Source organism: Prunus persica, chromosome G1 (genome assembly GCF_000346465.2).
Source record: "Prunus persica cultivar Lovell chromosome G1, Prunus_persica_NCBIv2, whole genome shotgun sequence".
NCBI lineage: Eukaryota > Viridiplantae > Streptophyta > Magnoliopsida > Rosales > Rosaceae > Prunus > Prunus persica.
The window spans coordinates 26919572-26938792 of NC_034009.1; the positions used below are offsets into that span (position 1 = coordinate 26919572).

The 19221-nt window shown below is 36.7% G+C and overlaps 2 protein-coding genes across 3 annotated transcripts; both read right to left on the reverse strand.

The window, feature by feature from the left end:
• Window positions 73–1743, reverse strand: LOC18794038 (UDP-glycosyltransferase 74B1). Its single transcript, XM_007224918.2, has 2 exons — window positions 1092–1743; window positions 73–897 (listed from the first exon to the last, which is right to left on the reverse strand). The coding sequence occupies exons 1-2, from the start codon at window positions 1737–1739 to the stop codon at window positions 133–135; spliced, it is 1413 nt and encodes a 470-aa protein (XP_007224980.1). The 5' UTR covers window positions 1740–1743; the 3' UTR covers window positions 73–132.
• LOC18790001 (protein NLRC3) lies at window positions 12092–19066 on the reverse strand. Of its 2 annotated transcripts, XM_007222871.2 has the most exons (20): window positions 18824–19066; window positions 18421–18721; window positions 17827–18039; window positions 17411–17469; window positions 17146–17283; window positions 16838–16912; window positions 16628–16711; window positions 16460–16521; window positions 16209–16278; window positions 15738–15813; window positions 15471–15601; window positions 15048–15107; window positions 14847–14921; window positions 14653–14757; window positions 14447–14542; window positions 14266–14346; window positions 14080–14181; window positions 12349–13967; window positions 12203–12241; window positions 12092–12104 (listed from the first exon to the last, which is right to left on the reverse strand). In XM_007222871.2, exons 1-18 carry the CDS (start codon window positions 18863–18865, stop codon window positions 13899–13901), a joined length of 1839 nt encoding a protein of 612 aa, XP_007222933.2. In that variant the 5' UTR covers window positions 18866–19066; the 3' UTR covers window positions 12092–12104; window positions 12203–12241; window positions 12349–13898. The 2 variants fall into 2 exon arrangements, with proteins under 2 accessions (XP_007222933.2, XP_020411406.1); XM_020555817.1 differs by lacking the exon at window positions 18824–19066 and having other exon boundaries at window positions 17827–18046; window positions 18421–18506.

Genomic DNA, 19221 nt, shown 5'->3' on the forward strand with positions numbered 1-19221 from the left:
TAAAAACAAGGTAAGAAATTTAAGTTGAAGAAAAAGTCTTTTACATATAAAAATAGGAGCTAAAAACACGACAACGAACACAATCAACCACTTTATGCTTGACTTTCTCACACATACCAGTCATAATAAAGTTTAATCTGTGGCATTCAAGAATTGCTTTGCCTCTCCTTTCTTGTTAGCAAGCCTCAAATGCTCAACAAATCCAGTAATATTCTTGTCAGAGCTCCCCCCTTCACTAAATTCTTTCTTAGCCAACTCCCTCCACATACTTGAATTCTTCCTAATCTCTTGGCTTCTCTCTCCCTCCATTACTTTCTTCAAACACCCAACAAACTCTTCTTTCCTCACAACACCCTGCTCATCTTCTTTGGCTCTGACCCCAACCTCCCATATCTCCTCCACGAACTTAGCATTAGTGAGCTGGTCGGTCCACTGCGGCACTGCCACCATAGGCACTCCGAGGCTAAGCCCTTCAAGTATTGAGTTCCAGCCACAATGAGTCACAAAGCACCCAATAGCTTCGTGTGCAAGTGCTTCTAGCTGGTTGCACCATGTCACAAACAGACCCTTTTCCTTTGCTGAGTCAGAGATTTCTTTGGGCAATTTGCTGCGTTCAGATTCTCTCACCACCCACAAGAAATGCACCCCACTTTCTTTCAACCCCATTGCTAACTCTTCCATCTGCTTTTCTGTCAAAGACACCATACTTCCAAAGGAGACATAAACAACCGATTTGGGTGGCTTTGCTTCTAACCATTTGGTGCATTCTTCGCCAAGAGGCTTCCATAGGCTTGCTCCATATCCTCTATCTCCCGTAATCTGCCCATCCAAATAAGCTGAAGGGACCATGGGGCCAATCAACTTCCCAGAGAACAGCTTTGATAATCCGTTTGCAGCCTTTCATTGAACTAAAATTAGAATTGGAATTTGGCAACATGATATTTAATTGAGCAGCTAGCACAAATGCATGCAATGCTGATAAGAAAGCTCGCTTATGGACACCAAATGCCTAGCATATGTACTTGATTCATGGAAAGAGATTGATAGTCTAACAACATAACATGTCAAGTTGTCTAGATTAGCATTCGTACCTGGCCTTCTAGTGCCTCGAATGTGTTTACAAAGACCCAATCAGCCCTGTCCAAGTCAGGAAACTGGTTCAGTTTCATCTTCAAGTAAGCTGGGTAGCTATCTGGCTTCTTAAGAAAAGTAGGCAGGTCAGGAAAGTTGAGTGGAGGCAGGCCAGGAACGAACAAGGGCATATCTTCCAGCTTACATGGAAGAGAAAGCAAGCCATGATGAATGCGGCAAAAAATGCTGCACACCGTGGCCGAATTGGTAAAGAATGAAGCTCCATATATGCGACGCTTCTTGGCCACATCAAGAGCCCATGGTAAAAAAGAATCATAAACTACACAATTGACTGGAAAGTCGGAGTTTTGGTATTTATCCAAGACTTGAGATAGGGTTCTTGAGCCATTGGTTTTGAATGATTGAAGGAAAGTGTCCTCATCTGTGGCTTGAGCAAAGCCGGCCTGGTCGAACCCATCGGAGATGGGCTCGATCCCCACGTTCGGGACACAAATGGAGTTGACAGTGTAACTGGTTGTGGCCAATGTTGCCTTGACGCCTTTAGAGGCCAGGCGTTTTGCAAACTGAAGGAGAGGGTTGATGTGGCCTTGGCTTGGATATGGAAGCACCACAACATGACCTCTATATTCGTTATGATGATTCTCCATTTCTTTTGCTTCTGTTCTGTGCTTGGTTTCTTCTAACACTGGCGCTGTTTATTTATAAGCTACCAGAACTACCATCCCATTGTGTCATGATAAAAGGTAAGGGCAAACACTATTCATGTGAATAGTGACTACTCTAGCAATTTTTTGATGTATTTCCACCCACAATTGCCATGACAACGCAAGGGCAATCACTATTTACATGAGATATGATGAGAAGAATTTGTATGGATTTTGGTGTGGGAAGTGAAGAATGTGGCTAGGTAGTTATAGAAGAAAAATTCTGAATTTTTTGGTATTTTGTTTTTAGTGTTTAAATTGGCCATTGACATCACGCTAATGTCAACATGACGTCAACTTGTCCAAACAAGTCTTCCCTTCGGCAAGGTTTACAAATATTGCCATGTATATATTTTAAAACAGAAATTAAATATTTGTTTGCAGTTGGACTTATATTATGAAATAAAATTTGAAATTTGAAAAACAGAAAAGAAAAAAAATTTATTCGCAACCGCTGCCCCTCCCCTAAAACCCCACTACGTTCCAAGGATGCCATCTCTCTCTCTCTTCCTCTTCCTCCCCGTCTCTTTCCCTCTTCACCATTGCCACCAGCGTCCAAACCCTCATCTTCCTTTATTCCCCTTTCTCTGAAATTGATCTTGACAATCTTTGCCATCATCATACTATTTCCAAACCCAGATGCAATACTGTAACTCCTTGGTAACAATTACTTCAATCAATACAATACTGTTGTAAAGTGAGAGATGAAGCCCACATGAATGATGTATTAGTCAAAAGCTTAATGATGATGTTGGAAGCTTAGTCAAAAGCTTAATGATAATGTTGGAAGCTTAATGATAATGTTGGGTAATGAAGCCATCCAATTTGCCTATAAATAGGCTTGCTCATTCAATTGTAGAACACACCAAAGGAGAAAAGAGGAAAGAAAGGAAGAGAAGAAATGAAGAGTGAGAGGAAACAATTTTAATCGTATTTTATTCGTTAAAGCTCCGATTCGAGCTCACTTCGTGTCTATGAACTCATTTCGTCGTGCTCTACGCAACGGTGTATGTGGACTTGTCAAATTCCTTTTCGGTCAAAAAGTCAACTTTGAGTTCATAATTTAGTCAAAGGGCAAAATTGTCTTTCCGCATAATAAATTACTAATTAAATATGAATTTTAGGTTTGGGTCTTTACACTTTTCATACTCTCTTATTTTATTTCTATAACACGTTATCAGCACAAAAGTCTCTCCCCTTTACTTCTAAATTTTCTCAGCTCAACATTATGTGGTTATTTATTTTTCTCCTCTCTGTCATATATTATATTTATTTGCTCTTGTATTACTAACCACTAATAAAAATGGACCCTTGGTAATAGTAAACATATTATCAGTGGAAGGCCGTTAATAATACTACACTTTTCTTATTTTATTCAGTGGTGGTTTTATCCCCACATTTACTTTATTTCCCGTATGGTGTAGGTTTATTACCCATACAATTTATTTACTGTATGGTGTAGGTTTATTACTCATACAATTTATTTACTGTATGATGTAATTTTATTACCCATACAACAATATTTATTTAAAAGTGTGGTGCGGGTTTATCTTCCACACTACTGCCTTTATTCTTATTTAAAAGTATGGAGTAGAATTAATGCTCATACAATCACATTTACTTTATCACACATTTACTTTATTATTTAAAGTATGGTGCAGAATTAACGTTCATACACGAGGCAATTTAACTTATGAATTTACTTTATCGCACATTTACTTTTACTTAAAGTATGACGTGGAATTAACCCTCATACTTTATGAATTTACTTTATCGCACATTTACTTTCATTTAAAGTATGGTGCGGGATTAACGTCCATATGGCAAGCAATTTACTTTATGAATTTACTTTACGGCATATTTACATTTATTTAAAGTATGGTGAGGGATTATCGTCCATACCAATAATTTATTTACAAGTAATTTAATATATGAATCTATTTTATCGCACATTTACATTTATTTAAAGTATGGTGCGGGTTTATCGTCCATACCATCAATTTAATTTATGAAATTATTTTACTGCACATTTACATTTATTTAAAGTATGGTGCGGGTTTATCGTTTATACCAGCAATTTATTTACAAGCAATTTATTTTATGGATTAATTGTGCGGTATGATGAGTTTTTACAGTATATAGATCAGGACCAGAAACTCCTTGATCCTCATCATACAACTACATCAGGACTTGAAGATCCTTGATGATGATATTGATATGAGAGCTAGCAGTCTCTCCAATACTGTATTTGTAAACAGGTGATCGGATTTGAAGATCCTTGATCCTTGACATATAAATAGGGACCTGGAGTTCTTTGATGATGTAATAGTACCGTATTGGTTAATAGTGCCGTACACATGAATAGTAACTATACTGGAAAATGTACTATATGCATGAATAGACACAAATTTCATGACTTGGTGAATAGTACCGTATACATGAATAGTGATGTATGCATAAATATTAACCATTTTGGGTAAACCGTCACTATATACAAAAGGGAATATGCAATTCCTTAAACTCATGGATGAGCAATTAAATGAGATGCCAGAAGTTCCTTAAAACATGGACAATTATGTAAGGGCTTGAAGTTCCAAAATATATACAAGAAATTATAAAAATGTCCATACCATGAGAATATGTGATTTTGGCCCTATGTTCAAAATCTGACAATATTGAGAACATGAAAGTTCCAACAGTTAAATGGACAACCCTTGAGGTATTATTGCAAATTGTTGTACACCACATATTTCTTTGGTATAAGAAAATGGTGAATTTAATAAAGTTTGATTTTGTTACAATCAACACCTCAAGAAAGAAATATATTTTGTGAATTCTGGCTGTTAAGAATACACCGTGAAATGGATAATATCAGGATAAACCTCAAATGATGAATTGAGGCTCCCCATATATTTTGTTATATTATATGATCTGGGCTGAAAGCAAATGGATCCAAATATATGAGAGATCCCGAACCTAAAGTTTTGGGCATATAGTAGTTAATTCTCTTTACTACTATATTGCAATATTATCATGGCTTTTACTCAATTTATATTTCATGCCCATTTGAAAAGGGGAAATAAATTATGAGGTCATGTTTAGACCGAGCCAGAAGTTCTGGACTCACATGCATTGAAATATGTAATTTTGAGAGATTTGATGTGATTATTTGAACCTATAAGGCACAAGGTTCCAAACCGTCATTTTAAAAAGACGTAACAACCACAGGTGCAAGTTTAATAATTTGCGCAATTATTATAATAGGAAAGAAGACATACAACATATAGATTTTTCCACCTGCAAGGAAAAGCAGGCTCTGCAAAATCTATAAAATTACATTTGTTCTGGAGGCCTCTGAAAGAAGATGACGACTCCTCTTAAGCTTAGCCATGAGCCTCTCGTGGTCTCCCAGAATCTTTTCATTGGAAACTTGTAGCATGTCTAGCCTTCTCAGCGTATCAACGGAGTATGAACTCACCAGTTTCAACAAGACATTATTTTCCTCTTTATGTTTCTCAACCTCCTGTTGAGATTCATGAAGCATTCTCTGGAGAGACGAATTTTCAGTGGTCAGCTCCTGAACCTCATTTGCTCTAACACGCAAACGATCAGTCATGTTAGAAACAGAAGCAGCACTCTGAATGCTAAAAGCCATTGAGTCATCAATAGCCTCTTCATCTGACCTCATTGATAACAGCATTTCATCCATTGGAATAAGGAAATTCCTAGCTACTATGACAGCAGTCGCATCATTCATCATCACAGAATCATTAACCGTAAGATGACGATTTTGGGATACAAAGGATGGACGCTAGACTTTGGCGTCACGAGTTGTGTTGGGAGAAACATTTAAATCAAGATGGTTTGGGCAAGAAGAAGAGGAAGCCATTTTAAGAAGGTTTCGAAGAAAGTCTTAGAAAAACTGAAGTTTCAAAAAATGAAGGAAGTTGAGTTGAAACGCAGTTGCTCCAATCAAGTTTTGCTGAGGCAATATCTACAGGCGAAAATATGGCTACGGTTTCCAAGATCTCAATATTATCTCGGATCCCCATATTCTCTTTTTCTTTCCCAGATTTCAAAACTTCACGCAGCCTCCATTAATGTTTGTCGGCACTTTCGGCGTTTTCAAGTATTATTTTGGTCAAAGCCGATCTTGCTTTGCGGATTGCACGGAGCTACTTTTTCAAAAGCACCGAGAACCTTGCAAATTTTTATGGTTAATTTATTCACCGGTTTTACCTATTCCTCTTATTTGTGTATAAATATGTTACTAACGAAATTTTCTTTCCAGAAGACATCCAGTTTTCTCTATACCTAGTGATGTGATATCCACTTGTTTTTCCTGTCAGTGAGCACTCTATGTGCTTGAGAAGTGAGACTATCTCTGATCATCAATTCAGGAAGCAAGACTATCTCTGATCACGTTTCCGCTACATCAGGGAAATGTAATGACGACCACATGCTCTGATCTCCTGGAGTTCTTCTAGACTAGGAGAAATGAGAGTTTATTGTCTACTTTCATCAGCTTTCTCCCCTGATTGCTTACCTTACCTTGCAATTAATATCACAATTTTTGTATCTTTTCTTTCTTTTTATAACTCTCTGTTCATAAGGGATTTTATTTCTTTAGAACGAACATTCGAAGAAAGAATCCATGAAGTGATCCTAACTCTGAGGGTTATTTGTTTTGACAGAGGCAAAAGAGTTGTGATTTTTGCTCTTGCAGGATATAACTAGATCATCAAGCATTACATTGTATTTGTTGAATCGATACGAGCTTGGAAGATATTTGAGCAAAGTCTCTCCCACCTAAGGATGTAAGCAATACTTATGTTATTTTATACTTGTACTCTTATTTTGATATTTTGTACAACATCCTTGAAGGTGATAAGGCCGTTCCAGAAGAACACCATGCAAAGGACCATTCCAGAAGAATGACTTGCATTATAGATCGTTCCAGAAGAACGACTTGTATTATGACCATTCCAAAAGAATGGCTTGTATCATTCTGATATGTATTCATGAATTATTAATGCAAATTTCATAGATTGCAAGTCGAATACATTAACGATACACTGCATAGATTAAAGTCTCATAAGAACAAAACATGGGTATAGTAGTGATCAATATGATGCACGCCTGTTGCGTAGCAAATTATATGAATTGAAGTCTTGGAAGGACAATCCTTTAACATGTCAATATTGATACGAAGCACGCCTAATACGTAGCAAATTATATGGTTTAAAGTCCCAGAAATTAATTGACATGTATTTATTAATCTGTGGCATGCCTGCAGTATGACAAATATATGAGTTCTAAATGTTCCAACTCCCTAAATGGAGATTATCCACACCCTACTGTAAAATAACGCTCCATTGGAGGTTATGATCTACATTATCACATAATTCATCTTATAAGAGATGTCTGTCTGGAAAGAGACAATAAAAGCCCCTCAGAAGTGGCTTGGGTACCCAAAAGCAAAGAAATGCTTATAATTGATGCATGCGCATGCACATGAGAATGATGTGATCATGAATTGATGAATGAAAATTTTTGATTTTAGAGTAACTACTCAAATCATCAATGGGCTGTGTTGATTGAAACCACGTTCTATTATTAAATGTCGACAATATCATTGGCCAAAATGGAAAGAGGCAACTCCACTGTAGATGAGAATGAATGTGAAAGAACAAACCCACAGTACGAACCACAAAATATGTTAATACTGAAAGTTATACTTGGGTGTTCGAAATAAAAGGGAATATACCCACTTTGTATGACACAATGTTTTTGGCAGAAACAAGAAATGTTGGGTTTTCTCTATATTTACAGATTCAATTGTGCCCCCTTATTGCACATTTGCGGAGACCAACATGTTATTTTTAGGGGTTATTAGAAGCGATTCCCCAAAGATGTATAAATAGCTGGGTTAAAGCTATATAATGTGTTATAAAGTTTAATCCCTTAAACAAAATCCCTGAAAGAATTGCAATTGCATGAAGCAAGTCCCTGAAGGACATGTGCTTGAAGTACAAAACCTGTACTCAATACTAATGTGCATAAATTCCCTAAGTGAGTACATTGATTATAATATGTTTGCAACACATTAAAACTCCTGAAGAGTTCAAGAAATATTTGTCTTGGCCTGAAGATCGAGCATTATGCCAACGAGATTCTTGCTTATACTAAGAAGATATTGAAGTATTTTTATATGGATTATCCGTTGGGCACTTAAATAATTTTCTAGAAGTATACTGGACCGGATATTATATTTTCTATATTGGGCTCAGCTCCATCACCACCACTTTGGAATGATGTGAGGCATATTTGATGCGATCTCCGCAAAACACCATATATGGGCATATTCTTTTCAAGTGAACTTACAAATAGCCCAGATTTTGTTAAATACGCGGACTCTGGAAATTTCTATGGTCGCTTACTGGAAAAAGTTAGTCATGAAGATTTCAAGAGGAGATTTTTCAGGGCGAGCATCCAACAATATTACAAGATTGACTTACAGAAGCAGTGTCAACATATGATCAACAGTATGGCTTAAGGATATTTTGCCAAGCATCAAGGGAAGCGTGCTATCAATAAAGACCTTCACACACTGTACTTTTTTTTTTTCCTTCGTCCAGGTTTTTATCCCACTGAGTTTTTCCTAGCAAGATTTTAACGAGGCAGTGTCGCACGCGTGTTAATATACACAGAATTTTATGTTACCCATGGTTATGTACTCTTTTTTCTTCGATTAGGGTTTTTCCTAGCAAGGTTTTAACGAGGCAACATGAGCGCATTTAACATTATCCTTATGTCCCAAATAAAGTTGTCCTCTTTTTCCTTCGCTTAGGTTTTTTCTCACTGGGTTTTTCCAAGCAAGGTTTTAATGAGGCAACCAATCTAGGGACATGTGGTTTCCAAGGGGGAGTGTTGTAAAGTGAGAGATGAAGCCCACATGAAGGATGTATTAGTCAAAAGCTTAATGATGATGTTGGAAGCTTAGTCAAAAGCTTAATGATGATGTTGGAAGCTTAATGATAATGTTGGATAATGAAGCCATCCAATTTTCCTATAAATAGGCTTGCTCATTCAATTGTAGAACACACCAAAGGAGAAGAGAGGAAAGAAAGGAAGAGAAGAAATGAAGAGCGAGAGGAAACAAAAGAGAGTGAGTTTCCATATGAGAGGAAATTCTGTTAGTGTAAACATCACAAGAGCAAATACAATTCTACTCTCAATATTCAGGGGTACTTTTCATACTCTATTTTTTATTTTTATAATAAATACAAAATTCTCTCAAAGGGTCTCTCTGTTTTGTATTCACTCTAACATTTCTCAACCATTAACACAAACACCAATGCTTCCACTATTCCATTTCATCATCATCATAATCATCAATACTAGTTTTCTCTACCTCTCTTTAAACTCTATTACCTAGGTCCCGTTTGGTTCATGGAATGAATTTGAGGGGAAATCATTTCCTATGTCATTCTCCAAGGAATGAGAATTGAAGATTCTTTTCCCACGTTTGGTAATACTGAGAAAGTAACCGGGAAATATCACTTTATTTCCTTTCCCATATTTGTTTTGAGTAGGATTGGAAAACAAAGTTTGTATAAATTTTCAATTATACCCATATTAAATCAAATAAAAAAAGAATGCATTTAATGATATATTGTAATTCTAAATTGTTATTGGGGATAAAATGGTCATAAAAATATGTATTTAATGTTAGCATGGCAGGTATATGGGTGGCAGTCATGGCAGGTAGTGTGGAGAAGGGTGGCAGTCATGGCATGTTTTTAGGATTATAGGTGTTGAGTTCGGGACGGGTTGCTGTTGGGAATTCTCTTTTTCTTAAGTTTTTCTAATTTTATTTCATAAGATAAAAATTAAGAAATAAATCCAGCTGTAAAAAAAAGCTTAATTTCTATTTAAAGAGAGGTAGGGATATGGGTGGCAGTCATGGCAGGTAGTGTGGAGATGGGTGACAGTCATGGCATGTTTTTGGGATTAGAGGTGTTGAGTTCGGGAGGGGTTGCTATTGGAAATTCTCTTTTTCTTTTTCCTTTTTCTTATGTTTTTCAATTTTCTAATTTTATTTCATAAGATAAAAATTAAGAAATAAATCCAGCTGTAAAAAAAGTTTAATTTCTATTTTAAAATAGACATATGACAATATTTGAATAAGAGTATCATATGCTGACGTGGTACATCCGTACTATTCTATAATTTCTCCTTACCTTCGGGCTTGTTCAATTTCGTGGCTCACTTTTGATCATGGACTATTCCTTTGCGGGTGGTGTTCTTGCAATTTCAAAAGAGGAGGAATGAAAATGCTCTTAAGCGATAAAATGTTATTGCAATTGCATGTATTATAAAGGCTGTATTTTCACATGAAAACTCCATGATTGCCCATGGGGTCATCGACAGGAGGAAGGTGCCATATAATTATTAAAGAAGCTGGTAGCTGCTGACGCATGAAAACACTCAGCAGGCCATCCATATTTTGCGGTTTCATAAAGGTACACGTACAACACGAAAGGGGAAAGGAACTTAAAAGGAGTAGTTGAGATCAACCCCTATGGATTCGACACCAATGGTTTTTTACCAATTCAATTCAATCTAAATTTTTATTAGATTACAAAATTTACAATTCAATTTAATATGGTCGGATGTCAGGATCCAATCTAATCTGATTTAATGTATATTGAATTAGATTAGGTTGAATGATTGGTTTGTATGAAAAAATAATCATCACAAAAAAAAAATTCATAATCTTTCATTATCATATAATACAAAATTCAATATGATCAAAGATATGACATTAATATAAATTAATATAATAATATATTTAATATGTTAATGTTTTTTAATTTTTTTCAAAAATAATTTTAATATATTAGTGAAAAACAAAATGAAAGTGTAGATATTATACAATATGAATGTGTATTAATGTGTACATTGGATTGGTTCAATTTAGGTTAGATTTTCAACTTTTGATCCGTCATCTGAACCGATTCAATTGAATTTTTATTTTTCTAATCCAATCAAATATGCCAATGTCGTCAAAATGAATGAAAATTGAATTGAATTGGATTGGATTGGTCGATTTTAGCAAATTGATTTGAATCCTGCACAGCACTAAGATCAACTATTATTTGTTCTTCTCCTGGGTTCACATGACAGGACTGCCATGGAAATATGGATGTGTATAACGTGAGCAAATTGGGTGGTAGAGATTGTGCAGCAGCAAAAACAATAGGGGGGCGTTGATGGACAGGTTCTGCTCCTTTGGAAAGAATACGTCAGATCAACTTTGAGTGGCTTTTAACCAAAGATGTAAAGCCGTTCTCATGAACTTGAAAGGAAGGGATACGATTGGTATGAAGAATTTCCCTGCACAAGTTTTTATTTATTTATTGTTACAAGCACTATCGGGGTAGAGGAGACGAGCATCGGACTGAATCCTAAGATCTCGAGTGCAAAAATAAATACTTTTTAACCAATTGAACTACAAATCTTTTATTTTCCTCCACAAGTTGAAATTAGAATAATTTTATATTTTTGACCCACGGTGGATAAAACCCGAAATAAATCGAATTCCTAGGTGTATCGGTTGTTCTGTCCAGTAATAAAATGGACCAAAGAGGTTGGGTTTTATGATTTCAAAAAGAACAAAAAGGGTTGGGTTTTAAGAGCATTGGACGTGAGAGGAGGAGATACAATCATACAGATACACAAGTCTGCAATATTTATTATTGTTCGCTACAACTTACAACAAATAACACAAGACTCATTAACTGAACTCAACATTGATACAAAGAAAGAAAATACAACACTCACTGATTAAATATCTGAAATTTATTTCCTAGTGCGATTTATTTATTTTTGGTTTTTTCAATAATTGGCCTTGATTGGAAATATAGTAGTAATTAAGGGCACTTGAGGCGATTGCCATGGGTGGTCATATCAGTGTAGCACCTTCCACAGGCCTCCCGGTTGCCGGAGGTACCCGGAGGAACACACTTGCACCTCACACAGCAGGTACCGCATGCCCTTGTGCACACGTTTGGCCTTGAGTGCAACCTGCACCTCGAGTTGCATAACTCATCACAATCTGCATTATTATTAATTATCAAATTAATACAAAACAAAACACATTTAATTAACACACACCGCTGTGTTAACGTATGTTATTTATTAAATACTAAATGAACTACATGCATGCATCATAAACAAAGGCAAGGGATTGAGAAAAGGCATACTCAGGTAGGGTAAAAGCCTTCTGTTTGCCCCTTTCACCACCTAGAGTAATCGGTAAGAATGAAGTAATTAAATATCCAGCACACAAAACAAACCCAAAATAGAAATAAAAAAGAAAGGTCGTGGTGATTAGTCTAAACCTGGGTTTCATGGTCTTGTATATTCGAATCAGATGAGACCTGCATGTATGGAAAAACATGTAAATATTTTGGTGAAGGCATGATCTCCAGAGGAAAAGAGTTGAGTAATAAAGGGAAGGGAGTGGAACTTGAAGGCTTTTATTCACCTGCGTCTCCATGCAGAAGAGCAAAACCGCCATAACAAGAAGCAAGCGTAAAGCCATTTAATTTAAACACAAGCAGAAGCAGTGTTGTATATATCCGGAACTGAAAGGCAGAGCTCTTGATATACATAGCATAGCAGTTGCCTCTTAATAATACAGTTACCTTATTGCCCATGTATCTTCTCCCATATTGCGCATGTCTTGTCTTCTACTCTTCTGCGTTTAATTAGATGATGAACACAACAGTGTCGTTTTATTTTGTGATTTTGTTTTCAACTAAGTACGACGCCATCGGGGTCTGAAACCATGACAGACCCCATTTTGGCAGTAGCTGACTTTGTTTTGTAATACAAACATATGATATCTTACAAGAAGTAGATATACTCTTCTCTCTCTCTCTCTCTCGTCTTTCCTTTTTGGATGTGAACCAGTAATAGTATGCATGCATAACATAACTATTTTAGGATAAGATAAGATCATAAAAAATGAATTTGAAATAAAAATGGTGATGGGCAGCAGGATGCAGGAGGCAGGCTACGAGCTGGCTGGATGCATGGATTGGAAGTATGCATGTATACAGGAGACAGATCTGCTCTAGTTGTATTGCATGCATAATGTATGTATGAAAAAAAAAATGAAAATAAAGAGAATGATACGTCATAGTGCATATTTTGTCACAAGATGAATTTTGAATCAATCTTTTGTTACAAGACGGATTTTGAATCAATAATGTCGAACATGTCTGAATTATTGTGTTTTTTTTTTCTTTCAAACAAAATAATATTTTAAATTAATCTAATATACGAAGAAGGTGATAGAACTCAAGTGCAAAGAGCGTATGCACAACTTTACCCAACTGAACTAAACCACGAGTGCAGAACAAAAATAAAAAGTGGGCCAAGGCACAGAAATTGAAACGGTGGGTGTGTCCTGCACTTAAATTTCAAGAGGACCAGCTAGCTCACTAGAAGTTGAGGCGGTGGTGCGGTGACACAACAGTCAATGTTCCCAGCTACGACATGAATGCTGTTTCCAAAGTGAGCCACGCACACGCTACACCGCTTAACAGTTCAACAGAATCATCCATCCAAGGCCATATGGCATTGCATTGCATCGGCACCCTCAAAACTCACTTCTCTAATTTATAAAGGCACCACCACTCATCTTTTCTTGGTTGGTCTTGGTACTAAATACTAATAATAAATCATTACAAAAACTTATCTGAATTTATCAGTACATTGAAAGATACAAAGCTTTGTAGACTTATACTTCAACTCTCTAGTGAATAACACCACCCCCAACCCCCAACCCATGAAAAGAAAAAGAAAAGCCTTACGAACAGTACCTATCTATGACTGAAGAGCTAACTATGATCTCTCAATGTCAAAATTTCCAATTTGTTCCTCAGTAAGTGGAAGTCGATAAGAACTCAAAATTTTCAACCACAAGTTTGGATATTGGAGTTCTTACCCATGCTTCCTGGGAAAAAGAATAAACCAAAAGACCTCGTTTCCCACATACCACCCACATTTCTAGTCTAATAAGTAAGCCTTCTAGAAAAAAATGTTGATTTCTTTTTCACTCATCTCATATACATGGTCTCTTGCATCTGTCAAAGCACTCTGCATCATGCAAAAGTTCATTAAGATGCATGTGAAAACAAGCAGCACAAAATAAAATGCCAAAATGGTGAAAGACAAAAAAAAATAACCCTTAAGAGGATGAGAAGGTTACCTGCCCAAATTTGGTGAGGAAATTACTCGCAAGGTTCAGAGATGTGACTGTCACATCTTCATTGGCCTTCAGTGCTTGAGCAATTGCAAACGCCCCGTCATCCTGAATACAAAACCATTTTCAAATTGTGCAAAATACTGCTAAAATGTGAAAAAAGCGCACGGAAAACACAAAGTCAATACATACTCTGATTTCATTGAACCCTAAATCTAACGAACTTAAAGCTTCATTCACCACTTTTAAGCTACGAGCCAGGCAGGATGCACCCTGCATTTTCCAATGCATAAAAAGGAAAATAACATTAGATTGGAGTGATCAAAACGACCCAAATGGAGTATAAAGACATTGATTATCTACAGGAACTAACTTCATTTCGAAGTCCATTTGCCCGCAAGTCCAGAACGCGTATTGTAGTATTATATTTTAACATATCCGCGATGAACTCTGCACCCTTTGCACCAATCTGCAAAAGATTTTTATATTACATTGTTACCAGATCCTCTCAAACGGATACAGAAAACCCAGATCGAAGATCTAGAAATAGATAAGCATATGTGAAAAACAATAGATCACCTGGCACCAGCCAAGCTTAAGGGTTTCTATGTTTCCGTGAAACTTGAGAACTTCGGATAAAGCCTTCACCCCATCAGGTCCCATGGGATTATAACCAAGCTCCAACTGAGAGAAGAGAGAAGTTTCTGCCATTACATTCATGAATAGAAATGAAAAAGGAAAAAAAAGGAAAAGGGCACAGATTAGAGACTTACAAATGTAATGACAGAATTAACTTTCAACGCTTCAGCTATGGCAGTGACTCCCTTGGCATGGATGTTATTTCCTCCCTTTGAGAGCGACCCAATGTTTTTTAAATTAGTATGTTCAGGACCTCTCTTTTTTCGTTTTTAAATAAAATAGAATAAAACATGTACATAAAAAGTTATGCTAACAAAGAAGCATGCTCTTCTCACCAGGTCTATGGTTGTTATTGTCCGGTTTTGCTTCAAAGCATCTGCAATGTTTTCAGCTCCCTAAACATGAACAGGATTTACACATCAGCAAGGATGAACTAAGTTTTAGCACAAACAATGAACTAAGTTCCAAAATAAGTATGTAGATAAAAATTAGTTTTCAATTCTCTTTTATGTCTTAAGCTTGTCAAATGCCAGAAACATCCAAACAGTGATAACTGTCGCAGTAGCAGTAGTTCAAAGCAAGCTGACAACCTTGAAACGACACTTAATGGAGGACTTGATCCATCAATCTAATTTCACATACAAAAATCCTAAATATTCTATGTTAAGTGATTTTAACCAATGAACAGGGAACCAAATAAAAGTACGAGTTCGCATAAGTGTGCGGCAGAAATGGTTAACAACTTGAAAATACCATACCTCATCACCTATATCATTCATGTAAACGTTCAACCATAACAAGCTCTTGGTCTTTTTGACATATCCACCAACATGAAAGGCGCCTTTTGCACTAAAAGAGTTGTTGCCAATATCTAGAAGTGTAAGTTTACCTGAGCAAATATGCATATCAGATCAATTGCTGAAAAAATAAAATAAAATAGCTCAATAACTGATGTAGAACTAGGAAAACTATTCATATGCATTCTACATCACTAACGTTGGCAATTGATATAGTGAAATGCAAACCTTTATGTAATGATAAACCTGACATCAAAGCAGCCACTCCTTCATCTCCAATAGAATTTCCATGCAAATGAAGTTCCTGCATAGATAACATAGCTGTTAACCTCAGATCCCTTACAATGAAGAACTTAATCCATTCTGTTGCGAACTCATCTATTTATATGCAACAATATTGTGACATATCAAAGAAGAATAATGATCACCATTTCTTGGCAACACTAAATAGGGTTTTGTCAATCTCTAAAAGAGTTGATGAAGAGCAGATTTTGTGAATCCATTGTGACTGAATGTCTTTTTAAGGCTTCTTATTACATAGTCAGTTCAGCTATCCAACTACTTGTATTTTCCAGTTAACAGAGGATGTAAAATACCTTCGAAATTTATACAAAATTCTGAGGGATCATCAACATAGAGTGGTAAATTAATTTGTCTCAATGCAAAACAGAAAAAGAGTGGAAGTGACGAAACATGTACCCTTAAAGACTTGTTCCCCTCAAGTCCTTTCGCTAAAGCATTGGCCCCCAGGGCACCACCATAATTGCCACTATAAAAAATAATAAAATGACATCAGAATTTCTAAAAAGAATAGAAGTTAAGTACCACTACAATATAATTTTTAACTTAGTGTGCTCAAGAATAGCCACAGCCAAGCAATACAAACAAACAAACGGTACATATAAACCAGAAATTGTATTATATAAGAAAAAGGAGGAGGGTGCACTAACTTCAGATGTATATTCCGTATTGTGTTGTTCTCAACAAGAGCTCCAGCAAGACTTGTAAATCCCTACCTCCATTTTGCAAAGAGCAAATCACAAATAGAACCAGTTAGTCAACTGTGATTGAAGTCATTAAAACCTACAATCTTAGAATATCTGGAGGCAACTCCTTACAGAGTAGTCGATCATATTGTTGTTAAGTTCGAGAGCACGCAAGCTTGAATTATTCTTCAACATTTCTGCAATAGCCTTTGCACCCTGCACAGTGAAGCCGTCAGCTTGTTAGGCATATCATTCATGGACAATCCTTTCCTCTTGCAGATTTTGAAGGCACGTGTCTGTACTCATCAGGGCACTAGCTTTGATAGAAAGAAGTAAGCTAACCTCATCCCCTAAGTCAGTACTGTTGAGCTGGAGCTTTTGAATACCATTATTATTCGCCAATATATCACATAGGCACTGTGAAGAAGAGTACATCACACAACATTAAGCTCTCAGATTCAAGAATAAGCAATAATATACACATGCAACTGAGCCACAAACTTTTTCTTTGCACTCCCATGGTTGAAAAATGTTATTTTGCGTAGGGAGCAGGGAGCATTTGATGTTCAAAAGAAAAAATTTCCGACACTCAATCTTGCAAGCAAACTAACAAAATAACTTTATCATAAACAGATGGAATTTGGACTGACCTTAATGCCTTCATCTCCAATGGGGTTTCCAGAAAGATTAAGAGTCTTTAACATAATGTTAGCTTGAAGAACACCATCCAAGGCTTTTATTCCAGTTCCAGTTATTCCATTTGCAGCAAAACTCACTTCTTCAGCAGTCTGAAACACAATAAAAGCACACAATAATTGCCCAAAGTCACAATATTTCATAAATTAATAAGATTAATTTTTTATTATATATATAATAAAAACAGATAGTGGAAATATTTGACTAAAGAACTCAAACCTGATTGTAACCCAAACTCTCAGAAAGAAAAATTAATCCTTCATCTCCAAAATTACGCCCTGTCAAAATAAAGTGTTGCCAAAAATATACATGAGTTTTTTACATTTTGTTTGGAAGTATAGTACAATCATTACATTAATTGAATAATAAACCCCGTTTGTATTCAAAAGAAGAAAGAAAGATACAATCAAGTGAGAAAGTTGACAAACAATAATAAACCTCTTATGAAAACATATAACTTGAAATATGAATTGTTACTGAAATTAACACGAATGAAATTGGCATCTAAATGAAATTGATATGAATAATGGAAAATAAGAACGTAAAGTATAATATAATTTTTAGCCAGTATTTTTCCTAAAAGTCTGTAAAAATAGAGAAGCTGCATGCACGAGCATTAAAGCATCTAGAACTACCTGACAAGTCGACACTTCTGAATGACCTAAGTTCCTTGGCGAAGTCATTGAGCTTCAGCTTGGACTCTCTCTCAATCTTTGCACCAAAACCTGTAAGCAAATTTGAACCGGCGGCAAAAGACCACTTCATTCCTTCGGCAGGCGTTTTGTTTTCAACAGATGAAGTCCTCTGCCGCTTTGGAACAAGGATTTTCTCCACCAATTTCCACAAAACTGTCAGCTGAAGACATAAATTAGTGCACCAATTTGGGAGGCATGGTAAACATAAAGATGAAATTATAATGGCGGAACAAAAAAATGACTTTGATTATCTCAAGCGCAATAAAGGGTATTTATCGACAGGTAGGGGAAGTGTCATCCTCGTCTACATTCGGCATTTATATATGGACCAGATTAAGACAGAAACAGAAAAAGAACAATGCTTTTTGCCAGTTGAAATTTGCTAATAATCAATTATAAAGGCTTCTACTTCCTGATTTCTAACCCACATTTCAACCAAGTTAGAGTTTTTCAAGAAGCAAAACACACACACACACACACACAAAAGAAAAAAAAGAACAAAAAAAAAAGAGGAATTGAAAGCAAATTCAGTACCGAAAGTGACGGCAAAGAATGAGGCGGCGGGAACGACGAAGGAAGCGAGCTGCTTGACTGGAGCAACAGGCAATGAGCTCGCGCTCTGTGATTCTCTATACACTCTCCGAGCACTGGCGGGCCTTCTAGGACCTCCCTCAGCCGCAGAAGCCGCTTTTACCACCAAGCATCTCCTCCTTCGCGGAAGGATAGGAGGTAAAAACACAACCTGCGTACGATAGCCCAGCCAAGCACTCCCCGAACCTTGGGATTGGCATTGAGATTGCAGCCTCTGCTTGTTCGTGAGGGGCCGCAGCAGAATCTGAGAACCCAACAGTAATTTCATTATTCAAGTAAAAGAGGATAACAGAGAGAGAGAGAGAGAGAGAGAGAGAGAGAGAGAAAGAGAGAGAGAAGAGAGTACCTTAGGATGAGAGCAGAGAGAGATGGCGGAAGCGGAGCCCATAGGGTGAGTGAGATAGAAGTTAGAAGGGCATAGAGAGGGTTGTTCTTGGCGACGTATGTACGGATATGGCTATGGAGGTTTGTGTTGCAGAGTTAATAGTATTCTGCAGCGGCGGGGTCTCTGAGATTGTTATCGAACAAACCAGCAGCAGGCGATCAGTCTATCAACTACCGAGACACTGTCCAAACTTTGTTTCCCCTGTTCAGTGGACGCTTCACAGCTCTCTTGGGCCTTGCTATTATTGGATACATACATTGTAGGGCTTATCTCAATTTTGTTGGACTGTTTGCCTTTGAAGCCCAAAACCAACAGTCTCGAATTGGGCCTTGCTGGTTTTTTTTTTTTATATGTTATTT

What these genes read in the sequence shown, in the direction of transcription:
- LOC18794038 (XM_007224918.2), bottom strand. Translation starts at nt 1,739, where the DNA reads ATGGAGAATCATCATAACGAATATAGAGGTCATGTTGTGGTGCTTCCA. An exon ending in TCGAGGCACTAGAAGGCCAG is followed by an intron (nt 898 to 1,091) that starts GTACGAATGCTA and finishes GTTCAATGAAAG; the next exon opens with GCTGCAAACGGATTATCAAA.
- LOC18790001 (XM_007222871.2), bottom strand. Translation starts at nt 18,865, where the DNA reads ATGGGCTCCGCTTCCGCCATCTCTCTCTGCTCTCATCCTAAG. An exon ending in AGAGTTTGGGTTACAATCAG is followed by an intron (nt 17,284 to 17,410) that starts GTTTGAGTTCTT and finishes ATTGTGTTTCAG; the next exon opens with ACTGCTGAAGAAGTGAGTTT. An exon ending in AGGTTTATCATTACATAAAG is followed by an intron (nt 15,602 to 15,737) that starts GTTTGCATTTCA and finishes ATATTTGCTCAG; the next exon opens with GTAAACTTACACTTCTAGAT.